We start from the raw sequence: 22,799 nt of genomic DNA, 5'->3' as shown, positions 1-22,799 counted from the left end.
TTGAATCCTTGCATCTGTTTATATACCTACGTGTTATATTGTGTACGTTATACGGGAATCAGGATATCCGAGTCAGCGTATGTAGGGATAAGTTTATAATATATGGTCGATCGAGGGGAAAAGCGGGCGATCAAAAACGGATATTGCTCGAAGGGTGTAGTTCGGTGACCTCTGCAAGTTCACTGTCAATTTCTCAATACATGAAATGGTAAGAATTCGCGCTGGAGTTAATTCGGAGCGAAGAAACGATCCTTGTTCCCGATCGATACCGCAAGGATCACACGATTGACTCTTTTTACATCCGCAAGTTACAATCCCAAGGTTCGCTTTTACGCTTTCATAAATCTGAACCGGTTTCACTCTTCAAGGGTATTAAATATATCGTTAAACTTTTGGTTATTCATGCGGATTTCCGCGTGTCATAGATTCAAGACGTATAGTATCTAGTGCATGTATAATACGAATCGTAAAATTCCCCGCTCCGAAATCGTTTGCTAACCGCAATTTCAGTGCCCGGGTTGTATCTCTCGGGCAACAAATGATGTGTAACTTATTCTCGGCATGCAGGTTGACTTTCATGGTCTTAAATTCGCGGTGATTTTCCCGGGATTATAAAGCTGTCCGGTCGTTTCATCGACTGAATTGGAAAATCGATAAAATTGTCTCGTTTAAAGGAATTTCGACGATCGTTTCGGCCGTCTTTCTGCCGCAGATTGCATACCTTATACATGCGGATTGAATGCGGCGAATTACACGACGACTGGACGCGAATAATCGGGCTCGGACTCTGTGCGAAAAATAAGCCGGGTAGAGGCGACTGATATTCATTTGCATTGCTTATTTATACGGTCTTCGGTGAATCGCTTCCTCCGAGAGGGTTCGGCCGGCTGAACTTTTGGCTGGATCGTCGATGGAAAAAGCTCTGTAACAAATTTTTGTATTCCGAATGATTTGCGGATTTTTTACCAGGTATCGTTGCACCATTCGCCCTGCGATCATGCCAAGTTTTCGTCTCAAGGATAAGAATAAACGTTGTCCTTCGGCAATCTTGCGTATTTGTGAAACGCAGCTGTATAACGTGTAATAGGTATAATAATAATTATTCAAGCGCGAGATAAAACGTGATGGTGAACGCGTCGAGTGGATTTATAGTTCACCGGACGTATCGTTGTGCTCTTGAAAATTTGCCTAGCATGTTATACGCGACTCGCAGATTATGGCATCACATAAAATGAGCCCCACTGCATATAACGATCGCTGCTGGAAACTGGTCGCGTTTGGAAAATTCGGCAGCACGGCTTTGTGTCGTCCGAATGTTGGCACATTGCGTTGAGTGAAGTTCGGAAGAAGGGTAAAAATTTCACATCGAATTTTGTATATTCGTAAGATTCTTGTACTGGAAAATATGATGCATTTCGTTGTATCATTTGCGTTACGCGGAGCTTGTCTTGCTTGTATGTTGAAAAGTTTTACACGTACAGCGACGACGCATCCTTCAAAAGCTTTCGCTTAAGTTTTTGACGGGTACAGGTTTAGAGGAATAATAAAAACACAACTCGAACCAATTTCTCAAATGCAACACGCTAGCGCTACGTAACAGGGAATTTATTATTGATCGAATTCACCATAATTCGCGAATCTCTCGAATATTTTGAGTCTATAAGCGACGGCCACTGATTGTAAGCTAAAAATAATCGATGCATCGATCAATCGGGACCAGAAAAATAATCGAACCCGACTCGATTGAATCGGTAAAAATGAATCGATTTTTTTCAAATGCTGAATTTAAAACCAAAATTTCGTTAATTTCAGTACATAGTCTTAATGGCGTAAAAGTTTTCTGACAATGATTAGTTTCGTTCAAAATATTTCTCGATTTCAGGTACAAACATTCATTTATCTTTCACTAATTCTATCAAATAGGTACTTAATAAGTAAGACAATGATAATCATTGATACCTTAATCACAAAAATTGATAATGTCAGGCGTCGTTAATGGGGGTAAGAGTCAAAAACCGATTGTGACGAAAAACAATCGAGTTTGAAAAATAGTCGATCATACTCGATGAATCGGGAAAAAATAACCGATTGTTTTTTATCGTTCTTAGAGTCTCGACACTGACCAAATCAGTTGTTCCCTTCCTCTCGTCTACAGCGACGTGTTAATCAAGGTATACGATTGAAATTTCGAAATTTCCAATTAGAGATATAAATTTAAATTAAATAATTGTGCTCGGCTGTACTTTTACCTCCGTCAATTACAATCTCACGATCGAGTTGCAATCATCCCGAATACCGTATATCATACAACAAGTTGAAAATTACCCGGAACTTTCGCAGGGTTGTATATCGCCTGTAATTAATTCGTAAAGCTCCGATGTTCAGGGGCCGAATACAGTGTGCTTCTTCCTTAAGGTTACCACGAATTTCTGTTGCAGCCGGAATACGAGAACTGGCGATCAGTTTTTCCCTGCGCTGATACGGCAGGCGGATCGTGAAAATTGATTCAGGGGTAAATTGGGATTCAGGGGAGAATACAAAACACGTTTAATAGGTAGAATTAAAATGTCAACGCTCTGCTTTGCCGTTGCATGACAGCAATTTATTTTTCACCGAACGGAAGACCGCGCATTTTTTTAATTTATTGCGGTAACACGATACAGACAATAATTAAACCTCCGCGGGTTTTAACCTCGTCTACTGTAATTTTTGCATCGTATTTTATTAATGTAAGACTTGAGCTTCGCACAATGAGTGATGAGGACGGAAATTATCCCGGGTCAGCGTTTCGAATTTTCATTCATAAATTATACAATTCACTCGCTTTTAGACGTGAAGTTTTCTTCACTTTCTATATTCTTATTTCTCTCTGTTATATTTCAACACCGTGGATTGCATGGATTTACCGCCGATTGATTTTCTGCCTGAGAAACGTATCGACAAAACGCATTGCTTAAAAGAAATTTCAACTAACTTGAATTATTAAGTTAGCTGCATTTTGATCCTTTCATCATCTTTCATTTAGGAATGCGTAACGTTTTGAGCTTAAAGCTTTCCGCGTCTTTCTTGTTTATTGGCAAATTATTATACGGTTCTAGCCTGGTTTCCTTAATCAAAGTTCTTAAGAAACGTTATACGCCTATCTGTTCAATGAATTCTCTTATATCTTCCCGGAAAGCTAACAAATAATTATAAATGTACGTAGATGAATTTGCCAACGCAACCTTGGTTATTTTAACGAGGAAAATAACCGCAGGAATCGACCAGGTGTTGCTGTATATATATACGTATATAAGCTTTCATCCGAAAGCGAGAGAAACTTCTAATAACAAACAAGATTCACGGAATTATACGTGTATTAAAAAATCACTTCTGGAATCCTAAAAATCTAGTGCCACAGGTATAATTTTATAAATACCATACAACGACAGTTTCCGTCGCTGCAGCCGCGAAGCAACAAGTTTTTCTTCTTTTGCCTCCCGGTCAGTTATTGACACGGAATCAGAAGATGTGTTGGAAAATTTTAAATACACGAAATGGACATTCATTTCTTCAAATATTAGTTTTTTATTTCTGTAATACTTATTCTTACAGTGATACAAGTTTGTTATTTATTTTGTTTAGAAGTTTTTTAATCCTTCGTTTCTTATTTACAGCTACATCATTTCTGAACTTTTGGACCCCCGATGAACCTCATTTTTGCAAAATATTCACGTTTTTTGAATTGTTAAGCGCAAAATGCGAATGGAGAATAAATTGTAAAAATTAAATAAACATGCGACAAATTTATTCGAAGGGAAACAATTCACCCAATTTCTTAATTCGCCGCTAACGATTTCCGGCAAAAGTTGGCTTTTCATTATTCGTTCGCTCGTTACTACCGCCTTTTAACCGCCTTGTCTTAAAATAGGCCTGCTCTGTTATAAAAATATTTCTGCGCTCAAGTTCGGCTGCATACAAATTACTTTCCGTCGCCGTTAAATAGATTGTTGCCATATTTTTAAATACCGATCAATTCATAGCTTCGTTAATTATTCACTCTTGTTGGCACTGTGCTTAGCATTTTACTCAGGGAAAGTCGGAGAATTTTTTTTTGACTCTTTCCAGTGTGTATAATATGTTTGCACACACGCACACAGGTATATAACAACAATAAAAAGTCCCACCCCGAAATGGATAACGAACGACAGAGGCGTGCACCGATCTGTGTACACGTAGAAATATATCTACGCATATACTCGAAGACCTAACGGCTGTCCAATAAAATAATAATTTTTCAGGAACGTGAGGATAGTTCGCGGGATGAGGGTAGACCCAATCTCTCGGCAAAGCTCGCTTTGCCCATTTGTACTTATATCATTTCTTCTGTTTTTACGATAACATTCACGGCTTCTATCTCGCCATTAACTCTTCCCCGAGTAATTTGGCGCCTACAGCTCGGACCGACAGCTAATGGGTTGATCAATTATATTTATATTCTACAGCTGTCACGTTTATATACATATACCCTTGCACGGTATACGCGTAGATAAGTTATTCGACAACTCGCGGAGATTCGTTGAGTTACGCGGGTGTTAACGAGTCGAATTTTACAAACCTCCCTCACCTGCAGGCGCGATTATCGTTCTTAAGCTCCAGGGAATGACGGCGTTGAAATTCTCTGCGACCTTATTCTATTATGCATATTGTTGTTGCTGTAGATATTTTTGTTTTTAACCAACTTTTTATCGCGTTAGCACGACTCACTCGTGTATTCTTATTTTTTAAGCTCTCTATCTCTCTCTCTTTCTCTCGCTCTCTCCGTCTGTCTGTATCCCTTCGTCTCTCTTTTCAGCATTTATAATTTGCATAGAGTAACCGGCGTAACTTGGCCACCTTACGAATGGCCGCAAAAGATATACTCGCTACCTGATCTACAACTCCCGAAGATGCAACGCGGTGTGAGAATATGCAAACGTTAACGATGCGAATTGTCTCGACATACCAAAAAGAACGATAGAAAAACCAGAGAATAGAACGAAAGAAGGAGAACAGATTTTAGCCAATAAAAATACACGCAAGGATAATGTAAGGATTAATGGAATAAAACGTTTCAATTTGTTTAATAATAATCCATCAACTTTCTAAGATCCATGGAATATTTATATACCGATTTAATTGTATGATTCAAATTTCACACAACTTTGAAAATTTCTAATAATAAAAAAAATTTCCACTTTTTTATATGAAAAAAAATGCAAGGAATGTTTGTTCTTTTTTTTACAACACTTCCTGAGGATTTACCTTGAAATGTATTTAATGTTCGGAAATTTCAAACTTTTTTTAGAAGACAAAACAAAACACATTTAGTGGTATTTTTAAACGATTATAGGAAGCGCTGAAATTTCGAAGACCAATCAGGTTCGATTCGAAATCGCGATAAATTAGATCAGCATTTTTCTCGTAAACGTTAATACGTAAGGGTTTAAAAATTTTAGGACCTTCGTATTTCATGATACACTAACAAAATATCCAAATTTCATTCGTATCGAACTTTCGTCCCTGAAAGGCTCGCCGAAATTTGGTGGATAATAATTGTTGTTATTGTAGACAGTAACAACGACGAGGATAACCAATAATTGCGGTTACGTAGCCTTTGCAAAACGCGTGATTACCGTTACGAAACGTTTTCTGGAACCGGAGTTCCACGCGATGCACCTTTAATATCGTAACGAACCAGACGTCACAGAATAAAATAAACAGGTTCCTGAGCTTGTGAAGCGAATTAGCAGGCAGGAAAATTAAAAGATTGGAAAACCGCTTTTATTGGAAAATGCGCGCTATCGGTTTAAAGTCCGAAACAATACCGTTTGCAATAATTTTTGTTAACGTAGCAGCCTTATTCATTTTTTGAGGTACGAAAGCTTTTATACGCCCTTTAATTACGACGAGTACCGGATAGAAATAGGGGGGTAAAACGGGTGATTTCACCCTTTGCAACAACATGAATACAATTATTCGAATGGTCCCCTCAACTAATATAACGTCTCTGCGTTAGCCCGCAGGATAGGGTGTATGGGTAGAGCTTGGTGAAACTATTTTTCTGTGACATCATCGTCGCGTCGAGGTGACGTCACTAACGCGCAAAAGACAACGGAAACACGGCGAAGAAGGGGCTCCTCGAATCGTCGAGTATATAAGCGGGGGCGCGCAAGCTCTACCAATCATTCGCCCGACGATCCCTAAGCCCGAAGGTTTGGTACCCCGGTTCCTCAAGTGCGACACCTCGCTGTATCAACACGCCTAAATCTTCGCCCGCTTCCCCGTATCTCATTCCGACAAGTAGAAAACACAACAGATATAAATAAAAATAGCAGAAGCTGAAAATACCTTGTGCACACACGGATCAGAAGTTTTCGCTGCAGAAGTTACGCCGCAGAAATTTTCGCTGCAGCTGAAAGTAAGTTGTCACGATCTGTTCTCCACTCCTCGTGTCATTTTTGTTATTATTATTATTATTATTATTTTCTGTCTTGAAACATAAATTTGATTAAATTACCGCAAAGAAAATTACAGAATTTTTTCATCCTTTGGATTATATTTCTCAACTCTTCTCTAGACTTGCAGAAATTTCAAAAAAACGTCTCCGTACTTCTTCGCTGACCGATTCACGTTTTTTTACTCTAATATTATCCGTAATGAATAAGCTTTCGGACTTTTCACGCCGGTTTAAAAACTAGCCTCGATGTCCGGTCGTCTTTGGCATTTTGAATCGTGGTCTACGGTTGTAAATGAAAATTATCATCGCCGATAGACGGAAATACGAACTCGTATTCGAACTTTCCCCACTGCTGATTCTGCCGCTTGCTATACACAGGCGTAAATCAATTTTTGACAACTCATAGGGCTCCTTTAAAATTTCACAGAGAAACTTTTTCACCCCCCGACACTCGAATACGGCGATTGCGGCAGCGAGTGGCTGCTTTTCGCATGCAGACACTGAGACGCCGTGGCGTCCCACATCTCCCAGACTCTTCGGGTCCCGCTTTTTCTCTTCCTTTTCTATTTTTCCTTCTCTCGCGGATATACGCAGAAGTCACGCTTTCGCGAACGAGCCATTCTCTCATTCATGGCCACTGCACCATACGTCAACGATCATCCCCCTCTCCCCCGTTATTTGCGGGGTGGAAAAATATCGTCATTGATTGAACAAACTTTTTTTTTACTACCTGTACTGTTTCGATGTGAAATATCGACGTGAATCTGTAATTCGATTAATCATATTAGCGAAAAGTTATTTTTATCTATAATATAAATATATATACATATATATATGTATACGCGAATGAAAAGTTAGTTATCGATTCAAATACAATTCCATTTCGTATGAATAGAATATTCACTTCGTCGTTGGTCGGAGTGTTTTGAAAATTTTCATTCCAAATGTTGGTATCTAAATGCCTTTTTTCACTCGTCCGCGCAAATGAAAATTTACTTCCCACAGACAGAATATTTAATGGATTCATGTTTGATTCGGAAGAATTAAAATCAATGACAAATAACTTCGTATAAATTTCTGCACATGAATATCTGCCGCAAATTGTGCGAGTAATCGGTTTATAGCGATTTAATTGTCCGCTGTTTTGCTCCCGGAAATAATTCAAGTTCGAAGAATCATTGCGGGATAAATTTTCATTCAGAAATCAAGATCCAAATTGTTACTCCCAACCGCGTGCAAAAATTCACATGTATTCCCCAAACAATTAAGTATGTTGGTTTGTTTTTTCCTAACGTTGTCTCGCAGGCTGCTTTGAATAATTTTTTTTCACATCACACTTTTTACTACTTATTATTTTTTTTTTTCGCAAAAATTTACATGCTTCTCTTTCTCTCTCTTTCTCTCTCCCTTTTCCTCTCAAGTTCTATATTCATGCAAATTCACGGTTATTTTTCGTCGACGTAGTCAGGGATTCAATGTGCATATGTATGTAGGTTCAATTATAATCTCGCATGAAAGATGATTACACTCTCGCATAAAAATTACGCGGAAATTTTCATGCAATACTTCTTTTTTACCTTTGGCGTTTCTTTTATCAAGAATTATCACGCCGCCGTGCTCCTGATAATTTCTCGCAAACAATCCACAACCCGTTTGATTTTCTGTAATAATTATAGCACAATCACAAAGTCAAAGCCTCGTCGGCATCGGCTACCTAAAAATATGTATTTTTCCCCCTCGACCTTTGATTTACACCCTCAACCTGCTTCTCATTTGACTTTCATTTGAACGCTGCACAGTTTAGTAAGAATTTTATTTGAGTAGATTACAGTTTCGATGCAGGAATAAATTAAATATATTCCGCGAGTTTAACGCATTTATCCGTACTTTTCCGTTCGTCTTTCCAAATACGAATCAAATTTTTATTTGATAGTTCAAAATCCGATCATGAGGGTGTGAACTCCTAAGAGGGTGATAGTCATTTCGGCTAAACCGCGTAGCGAAACCTTCGAATCAACTGATTCGCAATTCGGTTGATTTGACTAAATGCAACGATTAAATTTGCGACATAATTAAATATTCGCCTCTGCTGTGCACACAGCGTCACCAAGTACCGAACGCGAAGATTTCACTTGCTGATGAAATTCCCTCTGCACGAGGACGTCGGCGCTATCTAAACTTTCCTTGTACGCGAACGGCGTCAAACTGTAATTGATCAATTAATTAAGTGTTCGGCGCGAAATAATTACAGCTGCGTTGGCTCTGCAGCGATTCACCGCATAGAGACGGACCAATTTCAACTCGTAAAAATCGGAGAGCCAATTCCGGAAGTTTACTTCCGCGCTCGCACTTGCTTCGGATCGACGTACGGTCGGAGAAATTGTTCGACGAACAAACTTCTTCCGTTCTCTGTTTCTATGTAGAGCGCGAAACTGAGATTGGTTGCGTAGACGCGATCCTCGCGGATCGGTGGACGGCCTAACTTGGAATGTTATCTTTACCTAGGAGCGGTCAATTAAATTTACAAACTTTCAATAGAGTCCAGAAATACTCGGGCCTTTCGGTTCGGCCGCCGCAAAGTCTTAACGTCCTTTGAGCGGAGGAATCCTTCAAGTTCGGAGTCAGATTGGCTACTCCGGAAACTTTTGTCCGAACCGAATATCCCGCCAGCGGCACTTTCAAAATCGCACCTTTCGATCAACTTATTACTCCGGAAAGTTTCTATTTTTACTCTTCTCTTTTTTCCTCCGTACTATCCGCAGCTTATTTCACCCTCCGGGATATTCTTCGCGAAAAGTTTATACTTTGTTATAAGTATCATTGCATGGACAAAATCGAAGTCCATTTTCACCTCTTTTCTTCTTCGATCTCAGATTATGTTCACACGTATTGATTTTTCGTATCTCTTCACCCGTATTTACATTAAGGGGGGAAACCGGTTTATTAGGTCGAAATTTTGCTGTTTTTCATGATTTTTTTTAACCAGGAAGAAATAATCACAAATTGTTTAAACTTGGAGGCTATTTTATTTATGTTTTCAAGTACACTTTGAAATTTTTTCAAACGATTCCCGCCGGAAATAGTGGAGTTACCGCGTGCAGTCCATGGGCGATTGCCATCCGAGCATTTGGCTGGTGTACATCCCTGACGTCGCAATTTTTATCTGTAATCATCGGGATTTTTGTTTTTTTCATTAAAAACATATTTTCTAAGAATATGAACCTAATTTTGATCAAACGAATTGAAAATTGCATGTTTTTGAGGTGTTTGAACACAATGTCATGTTTTTATACTATATTTTTTCATCTTTCTTGCATAAAAACATATATTTTTAATAACAATATAATCCCCGAATTTGGTTCATGTTACGTGGAATTGAATAAAGAATATCTACACCAAATTTCAGAACGATTGATCAATAGCTTTTTGAGCTAGAATGTACGCTAGTCGAAAAAAAGTCGTTTCGAGAAAAACGCGTTTGAAATAAAATGTAGCGAAAACGAGAAATTCAAGGCAGTAATTAATTATAAAAAATGCTCACCGGTTAATCAGCTATTCCAGCACCATATAGCAATCCCTCTTCTTGCTCATATGCGTCATTCTATTATTCAATAGCACAGCGGTATTGAGGCAGGTAGCTGGAAAAGAAGGGCCTGGACGACCGCTCCGATATAATTACCGTGCGCTTCTTCACAGAACCGACGGGCGGTCACTTAAGTGCTCATTGCATTCGAACTAATGGGAATTTTGCTTTGAAATTTTGACCACATATTCTTGAATAGTTATACTAACGATTCATGCAATAAAAAAAACTGGTTTCCCCCCTTAAAACTTAACCGAAGAGTGTAAAAGAAAATTGTTTTTCGGAAACTTTGTAATCAGTCAACTCGAGAAATAAAAAATCAATCTCTCGCGACATTCGTACGGCGGGGGAAATTTTTTAAAATTGGAAAAACTAACAAAAACGTTGGACGTTAATTTTGTACAAAGTTTTAATCACTAATTTCAAGGTAGATTAATAATTTGCGGATTTAGGACGATAATTTAGTTTTCTAATGTCGTTACATATACCTACACCTTAGGTACCTTCAGCCTAGAACTTAGACAAGATTTTGAACAGTTTTATTTCTGAGACAAAGGTTTGAAGGGTGTTTCAGGAGTCGGAAATTTATTCTTTTCAGGCAAGAAATCAACTCGCTGCGAAAACATTGAACGACTGTAAAAACGTGGATTTGGCAGTGAAAACGGGAGCAACTGCGGCGTGAATTTTGTGTAAATTTCGGACTATGTCTGGCGGCGAAAATAATAGCAGTAGTGATGATAATAGGAACAAAGTGGCGCATGGCGTGGCAATCTAGCAAACAACGTTGCAGAGAGTGCGCCGGATTTTATTCAGCAAATGGGAACGAATTTTCATCGCACAAAAGTGTGTTAGATTTAATCTCTGGATAGCTAATTAGCAACAAATGACCAAAGTTTAGAAGTTTCTCACTTGTCTAATTATGCCCTACTTTGCCTGATTTAATTATTCTGTTCTGCGCTGATTGACGAACCTAGTTTGGAGAACGAAAAATAACTTACGATGCTGAATGTCGCAGTTGAAAATCATTTCGTCGCTACGAAAGTCGATCGATTCATAGTCATTAAATTATACCGAGGCACGCGATTTGAATACGATTTTTTCGCCATCACGCCGTGCAAAATTCTGTCGCACACATCGAGTCATTTAATATTAAATACGCGATTTGTCGCGGTGAATTTTTGGCAAGTTTGCAACGAAGTCCGTCGCCTGTAACTTGGCATACGCAAACGCACTGCGACTTTTCTAAAATCTGTGCATTTTGTCCGAAACTTGGCAATAAGTTCGGTATTTTAATCTTCGAGAAGTATCGTCGAAAGGTTAGGCATTCGAAATGCTCTTAGTACGTCATTATATCGATAGAATTATAAAACCTTCTGCAAGTGAAAAAATGTTCGGCAAAAAATCTTGTATCGAAAGAGGATTAAACAATATTTTATGCCGTTGTAATAAGCGTGTGAAATATTTAAGCAGCTCTTTACAAAAACATTTATTTATATTATTAATATCATTATTATTAATTTACTGCATAGTTGTAACAGTTTTCCTTCCGTCAAATTCAATACCTCTTGTGAAATATGAAAATTGCCGGGAGGACTTTTCGCTTAATTACTAATTATACAATCGGAGAATACACTTCATGTTCAGTAATTAGTAGCTTAAGTCCAGACGAGTAATTTTATATATTCGTACAAAACTATACCTACTTTGTTGTACCGAAACTTTACTACATTATCACCAAATTCATTCATTTATTCATACAACAACCGTCAATCCACGTATACGCGAATATATAGATCTGAAAGAACGATTTGCATTTCGCAGAGAATTCTTAACGTGCTTGTGATTAAAACGCGCCTAATTACTGTCACCCTTATTTTGAGAAAGAAGTTTTGGGAATTAAGAGAAAAAAACAAACAAAAAACAACTGAAAGTTGTTGCAAAGCAAATTGAGTTCTTAATTACGATCCCTCGGGAGTGACAAATAAATTCTTCACATTTCGGAATGAAGAAGTTTCTATAACAAAAAAGTGCATACACATTGCAAGTTATATAACGTGACTGCGCACCTTGTTCGAACGGTGACTTTTACATCCTAGTTTTTAAACGTGCCTCAATCGGTTCGGTAATAGTCTGTTATAAACACTCGTTACCGTAAGTTTCCCGTCAAACTCTGCAGCGAGAACGAACTATAAATTGTTCTCAAAATTATCGCCAACTGAAAAGACTTACGGGACGCTGACCAATCAGAAAGCATCGCGCAATACAAACTTCGCAGGCATGGCATACACAGCTTTTGAATGCTTAGCGTGAAACGCGGTAGGACCTTATAATTAACGTGTAAGATAAGCCTGGTTGTCGTCTTAACGATTAAACAGGCATTCAAGCTGTTCACGGCGCGAAAACTATTTTGCAAAGTAATAAAATCGAGCTTGTTGTTTTCCTTGTGGTATTAGGAACAGAATAGAAATTTTGAAAATGTCGGAGCACCGTCAATCTTATCGTCTTATTTTTTCGTTCTTACGTATTATGCGCACACCACAATTTATCAATCTTCTCTGTCGCGTGCCACACTCAATATCTGCGTTATCATGTACATGCGATATAGTTGAGAGAATTTCTTAATGCGATTTCGCGTGCTGTTCGAGATGCGGATGGAGGTGTAATAAATCGACAAATATCACATAAATAACTGGGTTGAAAAGGAATTCGGAGAGGCCCGGCAATTGTCGATTGTCCGAAAATTATTCACACCCCTGTCATCGAAGGGATGAATTCAGTGCCATTAATAAGGATACACAGGGAAATTAATATATAATCTCAGATGCGGTAAATTGGGTGTCAAACCGGTCCATCCTCTCCCCGTGAGGAACTTTCTACAGAAGCCTTGCACCTGCAAAACTTCCCACGCTGTTAATTATCAAAGCTCGAGCGATAATCCCTTGATTAAAATAATATATCGACACCAACAACTAGTGCGAAAACTGTATCGTGACGCGAATTGCGATTGCTATGCTCACGCATTAAACCTCCACTTGTTAAATTAACGATGTGCAATCAGGGATTGAAAAGTGAAACTAAGTTCAATGTTAGTCTATAAAATTCAAATTTATTGAGTAATAAATTGTGATTGAAGTTCTTACGCATTAAACCTCTTCTTGTTAAACAAACTACATGCAATCAGGGATTGAAAAGTGAAACTAAGTTCGATCTTAGGTTACAAAATTCAATTATACTAACTGATACAGTTGCAGGTTCGAAATCCTTGCTTCTTTTTATCCTTTGATTAGTTTACACACCGGATATATACATCTTTAATTTCATTTCAGTTTCTTGCCGATGTTGTTTTCAACGAACAACGCGATTAATGACCTCCCGTTTCTTCAGAAATCATTTTATACCTTTTAAAACAATTTCTCGGCATGTCGTGGCAGGCAATTATTGTAGCTGAATACTTTTGGTACTCGAAGCTTTTGTCAATATTTATCTGCAGTTTGACGAGGCCGTTGAAAAAACTTCGAGACCCATTTCCTTTCTCAAACTGATAATCATCCTTGATCAGTCGATGTAGTCGTGTTGGAAAGCAAAACAGCCCTTTAACATAGCCTCTGAAGACCTTTGCAATTAACGATTGCAAACTGCTCCTGAACCGTGAATGCAAAAGGATCAAAATCACAGTTCCACAAATACACCGTGTTCGAAATCTCATTTGCAACGTAATAAAAACGACAAATCATCTGACTAGGAGCTGGATCGGAACAGTTCAGTATTGATTTTGAAATATAAGGTAATGATCGCGCTTTCTAAGTACGCGGATCGCAATGCATATAATATCGGATTATTCTCCTATGGGATAAGCTTTTCAGGGAATGAGATTGCGTCGTCACTCTGCATTGAGCCGGGACGGCGACGGCGAGTCTGAAATCGTAAATATCTTGCGAAACTGCACGTATTTCTTTTCTCGGTTACTGTTTACACATACTCTCTTCTTTTTTCGGCGCTAATGCAGCGTATCACCAGTTTTAAGAATGTTTGCTCTCGAGATTATCGTTTATTTTTACACGCTGATTAAGTCGACGTAACGAGTTCGAAAAAAAGGAGGAACGGGTCAAAAGTTTAATTTTGAGACTTGAAACTTTCTAGTAACGAATTAATTAAGTTAAGCTTCTAATTGTCGACCCTTGCTCGCAGAAGCGGCGCGTTTCGATTGAATTTAAAGAGATCAGAAACGAGGTCGGGCTAATCAGTGCGAAGCAATTCAAAACGCTTAGAAAAAATATTGAAAAAAATCTTACCATGCAGGTCTTCAATATTATATTTTCAATTTGGATTTTTCTCGCTTTATTTTGAACTTTGTTGTACCCGACAACGAAACAAATTTTTAGTCTGTCTTCCAACCATGTCCAAGACGTGTTATCGATATTGGAAAAAAATATATATGTACAATTATTTTGCAGGGACGATGACTTTTCAAAGATGCGCTTTCGTCGTAGGAATTTTAATCTGTTATTCTTCGAGCTTGATACAAGCGGATTTTCCGAGATTGCGAGAGGGAAGACAGATGAACATCGGTGAGATCTGCCTGTAAGTTATAGAAATTTCTAACTCAAATATACGCCGTTTCACCGCGATTTTCAGCAATAATTTTCAAGAACGAAACTCTGGCACCAATAACTGTGAAAGTGAAATTTTGCAGTTATTTTTTTTCCGTCTTCATTGAGAATTCCTTCAATTATTTTAGAATTGGTCTCTCGGGAAAACCAATTATCAGATGACAGAAATTTTCCGTCCACAGGCAACATCCGTTTCATCCTCAATGCCGGGGAATTCAAAGTAAAAGATCCTCGTCTCCAACGAACGAAGTTGACTATCGTACCGCACACAGACTCGAGGATCTATTTGGAATGACGGACGGCTCAAGGAAGCCTTCTCATTCCTCGCGATCCGGAAACAGCATCGACAACAACTACGACAGGTCGAGACTTCTGACTGCACTACTGGACAGGGTAACTATGATGATTAATAAAAAAAACGCAATGTACATTAGCGAAAAAAATTAACGAACTTCCCCCTCACCCCCCCGGGGGCCATTCATTTTTAAGTGAAAAAAGTTCAAATTTTGAAACGGTGTAACGTTGCGTGGAATGCAAGCAGAACTCTGAATCGAAAACAATTTTGAAACTGAAAATCCTGGCTGACTTCAAGCTCCACTCTTCAGATTTCGTTTGTTCGCATTTTTTCTCGAGTAATCCTGTTTTTAAGTGACTTATGTCAGATTTGTAAAGTCAACCTTTGACTTCGCGCGGTTATGCACGATGAAAAAGATTTTCGGTTGTTACGTGGGATCGCATTTTTTTGCAATCACTCTTTCTATTGATCTTTGATAATTTGACGAGAAAAAAACGCAGACGAGTTTCAAAGAGATCAATTTGAAGGAAAATCTTTAAAAAATTCTCTTCGTCGTGAAATGACAGCGTGAAGTGGAAACGGTTCACTTTACAAATTTGACACGAGTGACTCGAAGATAGGATTACTAGAGAAAAAATGCCTGTAGACTAAATCTGGAAAATGAAGCTCGAAATCAACATTTTCAGCTTCGAAATTGTTTCTGGTTCAATTTTCTACTTGCAATTTACGCAAATTTATAGCGTTTTAAAGTTGGACCGTTTTTCACCAAAAAAACGGCAGGGGGTGTTAATTTTTTCCACACGTACGACGGGCATTGATCGATCTTTTTCATCTTTCTTTCAGGGCTTGAATCCTGACGTAATTTACGACTGGTACATGAACCAAGTGCAGGAGAAAAATGATGGGAACAGAGGACAATTCGACGAAGACAATTTCCCGGGTAGTACCGTGATCGGCGATGACTATTAATTTTTGAACAATGATCTCGTGTAATGTACCAACGGATCAATTTTTTCAATACTCAACAACAATATTCTTGTATATACATATACACGTACAGCTTGTCCAAGCTTACAGAAAGTAATCTAAAAATTGAAACCTAAAAAATGAAGAACGTGTACGTAAACTTATAATTGTATAACCTGTTATAATTGGCATCATTAAAAGCGAATCGGTACCCATGATATGAAACTACTATATATATATTGTGATTGTTATGCAGTTTTCTCAATTGACAATTATGCAGGGTATGTTATAACGTTATTATATAGATTACTCTGCCACAAATCGTATAGAAAGAGTACCGAGCTCGTTCAGTCGAAAAATTTCGAGCTGTATTTGAGGCAGGCATGGAAAAGGGGGGATAAAGCGAGAAATACAGCGCAGTAAGCGAACTGCTTTAAGAATTTTCAATATCACCAATTTGTAGGATAAGGTTTCCGAAAATCTAGATTGAGGTGTACAATACATGACAATTATTAGGTCACAAATAAGATCGAAGAAGAGCAAAATTTAGACCCAAACCCTTTTTCCAAATGTGTATCGAGGTTTGTACGTGAAATAAACCGACTTCTGGCTGTTGGATATGAAATGAATTTATTCACACTTCGTTCATCATTCAATGAATTCAGGAAAATCTAGTTAATAATTCGTTCCTTGTCCTGTAATTTTCAGTATTCACTGTTGAAGAATTTAGCTATGCTGCTATTCTAATTGGGATGAATTAAAGTTTGACTTAACAGATCATCTTTGAAGAAAGGAACAAGTATATTTATTCAATTTCTCTATTTAAGGTTATGTAGTACTCCTACCCCTACCGATCGAGCAGACGGCACATTTTGAATAACGAGATTCGCGTTCGAGAACCGCAGCGTGGTTTTTCTCACATAACCTCAAACCGAATGATAGCCAGGAAATTATCCTTTCCAAGCCCATAAACGCAACGGACTTAATGTACTCTCAACCAGAAAGGGAGTCGTGTGCATATTTCCTTAGCATTGTTTTAAACTTCGCCCTCGTAGCTACAAGTCATGTTTAAACATTTGCTAAAGCGTCGAAGCGAGGTATTCATCACTGTTGGAAGACGCGCGACTAAACGTCAACTAAGCAACAATGCGGCGTCGAGTTGGTTCGTGGAAAGGGATGAGAAAAAGACGTTGCTTCAAAATGTGAGGAAAAATTTTCCCGCCAGACGTAACGTGGGATATGAATATGCCAGTAATCCAAATCATGCAATCCCGGAACAATCCGCTGAAATTTTAACAGTCTTTGGGGTTTTCAATAACGCCGAAGATCAGTATGCGCACTCAGTTATGGAGGCGAGAGAAGCTTACGCTGAGAATCTGGTCCAGCCACTGCCAGGCTGTACCGAGGAGATAGCGGAGGATGAAATAGAGAATTACTTGAATAAGAGCTGGAAGGCGTTACCTATCGAAGAGATAATTTATGCCTTCAAGAGAATAACGTACTATGCCAAGAAAAATGATGAGTGCATCATTGATGAAAAGTATAATAAATTTATCAAGTATTTAATAGCAAATTGCGAGAAATTCACGGACTCTGAACTCAGTGACGTCTTACGGTTCATCGCTCTCTGGCCCCTGAAGCACAGCAAGAAAGATAAATGTTTCAAATCATTTTACAAAGCTTTGGACAAGGAGTGCATACGTCGAGCTCCGAATTGGTCGTACAACGAATTGTTGTATTTCTGTGACCACTGGTACTTCTTGAGACTCCTGAAATACACGGACTTTTCTTGGTACATTATGGGCAAGACTATTTCTAAACCGAGTAAATTGACGCCAACCAATTTGGTACAGTTTATGTTCTACGTTCAATGTTGTCGATGGCGTCCTGGCAATATGTATAACTTTGAGTATCATCTCGAGTCTTGCGTCAATGAACTTGATCTTAGTGAACTGGCCGTCATATCAATGGGGTTTTTTAAAAGCCAAACACCAATTAGGAACGCCAAATTATTGATGAAAATAATCCAGCGAGTGATCAAAGATATTGACATGGTCAATGAAATTTGCCTGTCAGCTTTCATGAAATCCATAAGGTGAGACGATCAGCTGGCTGAAACCTTAGAGAGTAAAGCAAGTCTGGTATCACTATTAATTTCTGGTAAATTGTGTAGATCAATTTTATGTTCTGACTATAAATCTTTATTTATGGCACGTTACTATTAATTATGCCTCTACATTTTCTAGGCTCTCAACTAAGCTTCATCAAGAGCATGACATAATTTGGGAATTAATATCATCTACCTTATCACAAATACCGAGACTTTCGGTGCAAGCCGTAGTGCATATTGTCGCGACTTGTGTGAAGCTGCGCCTCTATCATCCAGAGGTATTGACAGCTTGTGTGAAAAGGTGAGATACGTTGTCATTTTTGAAAGGTTTACAAGCCCTTAAAAATCATCACTTCTCAAGGGAGATGTTTACGATTTATTAACAGAATGATGTGTAAAATCAACTTAGATTTATCGAGACTAAGAAGAATGCCAGGCTGAAGGACTTGGAGCGTTTAACACTTGGGCTATCTTGCTTTAATTTAACTTCCGACCAGTACCCTAACATCTATGAAATTATTCTAGATGAATTAAGGGATGACAGTAGGGTGGAAGAATTGAAAAGGTACGTTTATTCTGCCAAACGAGTTACGATTCTTTGTCCATTAAAATCCGAGAGAAATTCCATTAAAAGTCCACCAAGTACAACTGTATTTTTTAAAATACAAGACACACATCATTTCTTTGTTAAAATAGATACGCAACATCATTGGCTAACTGTTTGCAATACCTTAGTACTGTGAACGTCTATCCAAAGGATTTAATCTCAATGGTGCTGGACCCTAATAATCTTAGGTTGACATATGGGCCAACAGCTTACAGCATACCAATTCCAATATTATTCATTGATGCAAATGTTGAAATAGAAGTCCCAGACTACACAGGCCCGAGACTTGGAATTAAGTCACGAACTACGATAACCAAGGTAGTGTAAATTAAGTAACGAAAATCTCAAAGAGGCATCAATTAGTGTGTTCATATCATGTATCTACATATACATATACTTGTGTTAATTTTTCAGCTGATCGTTACCCCACCACCAAAGAAAGATGTTTTAAAGATGAGTGCGCGTCACAGGCTTGTGGTCCAAATTATGAATACTTTTGAGGTTTGATTAATTATTAGAAAATTATTTTGTATAGAGAAATCTGTACTAACCGGAATTTCAATGATGTATGTTATGCTCACATATCCATTGGAACAACGCCACAATTTGACAGATTGATATAAAACAATTTTTCCAGGCAATCTTTGACTCGAGTGAAATGATGCATCTAGATTGGGTGTTACCACAATTTACAGATGGAGATGTGATCATTTGTTTGGATAATAATGGTTCACCACTCCCAGTAAAACAAATAATGTCTGAAATTCCTTTCGGAGAAATCAAGAGAGCACCGAAAGTGTATCCCGAAGGATCCAAATGGCTTGCAGTATTCATTTGTTCACAAACTTGCTACATTAAGGACACTAATCTTCTACTTGGCAAGGACCTCGTTAAAATCAGGCTATTGGAGAAAATAGGATACAAACCAGTAATTGTACGTCTTCAGTAGAATTTTTTTTATATATCATATAAAAAAAGCTACGTTCATTGCAACAGATTTTGTTCGCCATATCAAAAACATATAAACACATAAGCATTGTCTGTGATGATGATTTGATTTTAATTTTGACCTATTCAACTTTGCAGATACCGTGGACTGAATGGTATGCGACTCAGCTGGATCAGAAACAGTATTTGAAGCATAAAATTCTTGAGGAATAATTTTCAAAAATAAGAATACTTCTCTGCATCGTAGGCAAATAATAAATTCAGTTGGCAAGTACGTACAGAACAACACATTTTATTTACAAATATAATACATTTATTACAATTATCACTGTTATTAGATGTGTTTGTGTACACCTATAAAAATACACAAGATATAATTTTTACTTTTCTGTTGGAGAATATCGCCATGCTCCTGTTCTGGATATGCAAAGGTGACTGCCGGTGTTGAAGTCTTTGTATAACAGTTGTACAAAATATAATCTATTGCACAGCGCAAATGGAGACAGAATTTACAGAAACTGACATTTTAACAGTTGAAATGCGTTGAAATGCATGAAAATCATCTAATTAACACTAATTCTCTTCTAATTATCCCAAAAAAAATTTTCATCTAATGTTCAAGCTGAGTTTTGAGTACCACGAATTGAAAATTTTACACTTGTAACTCTGTTCGTAATTGAATAATCCAAACATCAATCATCGAAATATTTGTGCATCAATCCTTTTGAATATTCGTATGTGACAAATAGTGTTGCAGTAGCAGGTACTGTTCTGATTAATGTTGGTTTTAAGCCATTGTATAGAGCACCGATACCTTCAGTTCGAACAACATCTTTGAGGATAATATACACCGGTTTTCTTAGATTCTGAACCTGTATGAAAAGCCAATTAATTAGAATGCAAAGTTGAAAATAATTCAATTTTGCTTTAGCCGTCGTAGTGAAACAGGGTGCAGATGGGTATCAAGGAAACAGATATAAAAATGCCGGACAAACCTGTATTCTGCTTTTAATTACATCAGCTGGGAATATAACAAGCCAGAATATTACACCACCAGCAGCTCCGGCTATCATTGTATTAATCCAGCCAATATCCTCTTTATTTTGTCCTGGTTTTGCAAGCAATTGCCGCGTAGTTTCATAACCACCAAAAAAGCAAAAATATCCGGGCATTTCTCTGCCAATGGTAGATAAAAGACCCCTAAATAAGCCCTGAGGACCTTCTGCACGTACAATTTGTTTTGTTAATTGCCAGGGTCCAATAAAATTCTGTAAAAAATATTGAAAATTATATAATTGCTTCCAAGTTTTTAAATTAAATGTCATAGGATCAGTCTGTCTAATTTTCAATCACAAGTGTATAACGCGTTTTCTTATACACGTGATTTCCCATGAAAATTGTCATGGCACATACCACGATGAGAATCTTTATCATTCTTTTTTGACAAAAATTTTCAATGTACTATTCCTACATACAACACGTTCACCTGGAGCTGCTTTTTGTGTTTCAACTTCTCTCATAGCCTGCAATTGGCATTTAATCAGCTCCGTGGGACAAAGTGATAAGGATGAAAAAAATGCTGCAAAAAAACCAGCCCAGGCATTCCCCAGTAAACTCAAATCTTCTACTTTCTGAACACCTGTTAAAAAACAAAAATTAGGAAGTTAACATGAGACAAGATAAGTAGTTTAAGTAGAGCGACTTGTTCAACTTCAAAAATTGCCGAAGTCTATGAACTGTTGGATGTTATTTGTTCAAGTATGGACAAAAACAATACATTTATTGACAGAATTAATTTCTTACCTGTCAAATTAGCTATTGCATTTTGGCACAGTCCATAAGCTGCGAATAACACAGAATTTTCAGCAACATTTGCTACAAGTGCAGGAATAGTCCCTGCGTATAAACCTCTGACTATACCGTCTTGTTTCAAGGTCTTCATAAAGCAGTCTATCATCCCTTTGTATAATTGGGGAAATGTTTGCATCTTTACTTTTACTGTATCGAGCGGCTGTCCAACATAGACCAGAGTTACTCCACCTGATATCACCAGTAAAAGTAAACAAATGATTAAAAAAAAAATTTATGCTGTGGAATATATGAAATTAAAAAAACATTGGTGAAGTCAGGGGATAATAATCATATTCAATGTAAGCGACAGAAGCAAAAGAAAAAAGAATAAGAACAGATATATCAACACTTAGCAAAAACGAACAATTCACTGAAATTTTGATCAGAAAGTATGTGTGTAACTGAATATCTTTGTAAGATAGTAACGACCCGATGACGAGATTGATATTAAACCAAGATCAAGGTTCAAATTTTTTTTTTTAAGTTGAAGTTTGTACGATTGTTTGGATACTAATGAATAAGTTGATAAAATTAAAAAATTAAGCAATGATAGACATCTCTATTTGTTCGATTCGCTCTGATTACAATTAGGTATTTCCAAATAGCAACATATGTACAGTATGATTCTCTATTATTTTCGGATTAGAAAAAAATTACTGAATCCAGCTAGTGATGTATGAAGAGTGAAACAAAATTCATAGTAATTTTTTCAGAATGATAAGAAAACTAAAACAAAAATTATTAGTATAAAATTGAGATAATTTGTTCTCACCGAGAGAACCCGCGGTGAAGTCGATAATTCCGGATTTCAGATTCTTGGGGCTTTTCAAAGTTCCGTGATCATCTTTGTGTTCCATGGCCATTTTCGCGCTACTTCATTAATCCAATGACTAATTCGATTGAATATCGATTGTTAGGTTAACACGTGCTTCTATCAAGGAACTTCTGTCTCTTTCTTGCGCCACGGTCAGAAACACCTTTCGCAGCTGTACACCTAACGGTAGTGCCTAAACTATTTATAACCTTCGCCGATCAACGGCTGATACGGTACTACTTGTGTTTACGGTCTACTGTGCCTAGATACGATTGTGAAAATGACAGCTTTCGACTCGACGTATTAACATGGATGTTGTAGCCGCGACGTAATCCGATTATGTTTAAATAAAAAATACGCATGACGCCTAATGCGTGCTGATTGATAAGCGGCTATTGAGACATGCAGCATGACGTGCGTACGTGGATTTGGAGATGTTCTTGATTACGCCGGCCTCAGGAGCGTATCGGGGAGTTGACAAACCCCAGGCCCTTAGAATTATTAATCAGTTAACGAGAATTGTTCGACCAATTAAAG

General features: G+C 37.8%; 3 protein-coding genes across 3 annotated transcripts; 2 read left to right on the top strand and 1 right to left on the bottom strand.

Moving 5' to 3' along the window:
- Positions 1 to 6,199: 6,199 nt before the first annotated feature.
- Positions 6,200 to 16,563, top strand: LOC124307873 (uncharacterized). The gene is made up of 4 exons (XM_046770028.1): positions 6,200 to 6,439; positions 14,516 to 14,642; positions 14,854 to 15,064; positions 15,810 to 16,563. The coding sequence occupies exons 2-4, from the start codon at positions 14,521 to 14,523 to the stop codon at positions 15,933 to 15,935; spliced, it is 459 nt and encodes a 152-aa protein (XP_046625984.1). The 5' UTR covers positions 6,200 to 6,439; positions 14,516 to 14,520; the 3' UTR covers positions 15,936 to 16,563.
- Positions 16,564 to 16,828: 265 nt separating this feature from the next.
- Positions 16,829 to 20,740, top strand: LOC124307869 (uncharacterized). Its single transcript, XM_046770023.1, has 7 exons — positions 16,829 to 18,027; positions 18,179 to 18,343; positions 18,452 to 18,607; positions 18,739 to 18,967; positions 19,064 to 19,150; positions 19,287 to 19,583; positions 19,736 to 20,740. The coding sequence occupies exons 1-7, from the start codon at positions 16,997 to 16,999 to the stop codon at positions 19,808 to 19,810; spliced, it is 2,040 nt and encodes a 679-aa protein (XP_046625979.1). The 5' UTR covers positions 16,829 to 16,996; the 3' UTR covers positions 19,811 to 20,740.
- LOC124307871 (mitochondrial ornithine transporter 1) lies at positions 19,981 to 22,692 on the bottom strand. Its single transcript, XM_046770025.1, has 5 exons — positions 22,221 to 22,692; positions 21,401 to 21,637; positions 21,073 to 21,236; positions 20,593 to 20,865; positions 19,981 to 20,469 (listed from the first exon to the last, which is right to left on the bottom strand). Exons 1-5 carry the CDS (start codon positions 22,309 to 22,311, stop codon positions 20,290 to 20,292), a joined length of 945 nt encoding a protein of 314 aa, XP_046625981.1. The 5' UTR covers positions 22,312 to 22,692; the 3' UTR covers positions 19,981 to 20,289.
- Positions 22,693 to 22,799: the final 107 nt, after the last annotated feature.

This window comes from Neodiprion virginianus, chromosome 6 (genome assembly GCF_021901495.1).
Source record: "Neodiprion virginianus isolate iyNeoVirg1 chromosome 6, iyNeoVirg1.1, whole genome shotgun sequence".
In the NCBI taxonomy this organism is placed as follows: domain Eukaryota; kingdom Metazoa; phylum Arthropoda; class Insecta; order Hymenoptera; family Diprionidae; genus Neodiprion; species Neodiprion virginianus.
Note: the sequence above shows the minus strand (reverse complement) of the source record. Positions and strands in the feature narration are given on the sequence as shown.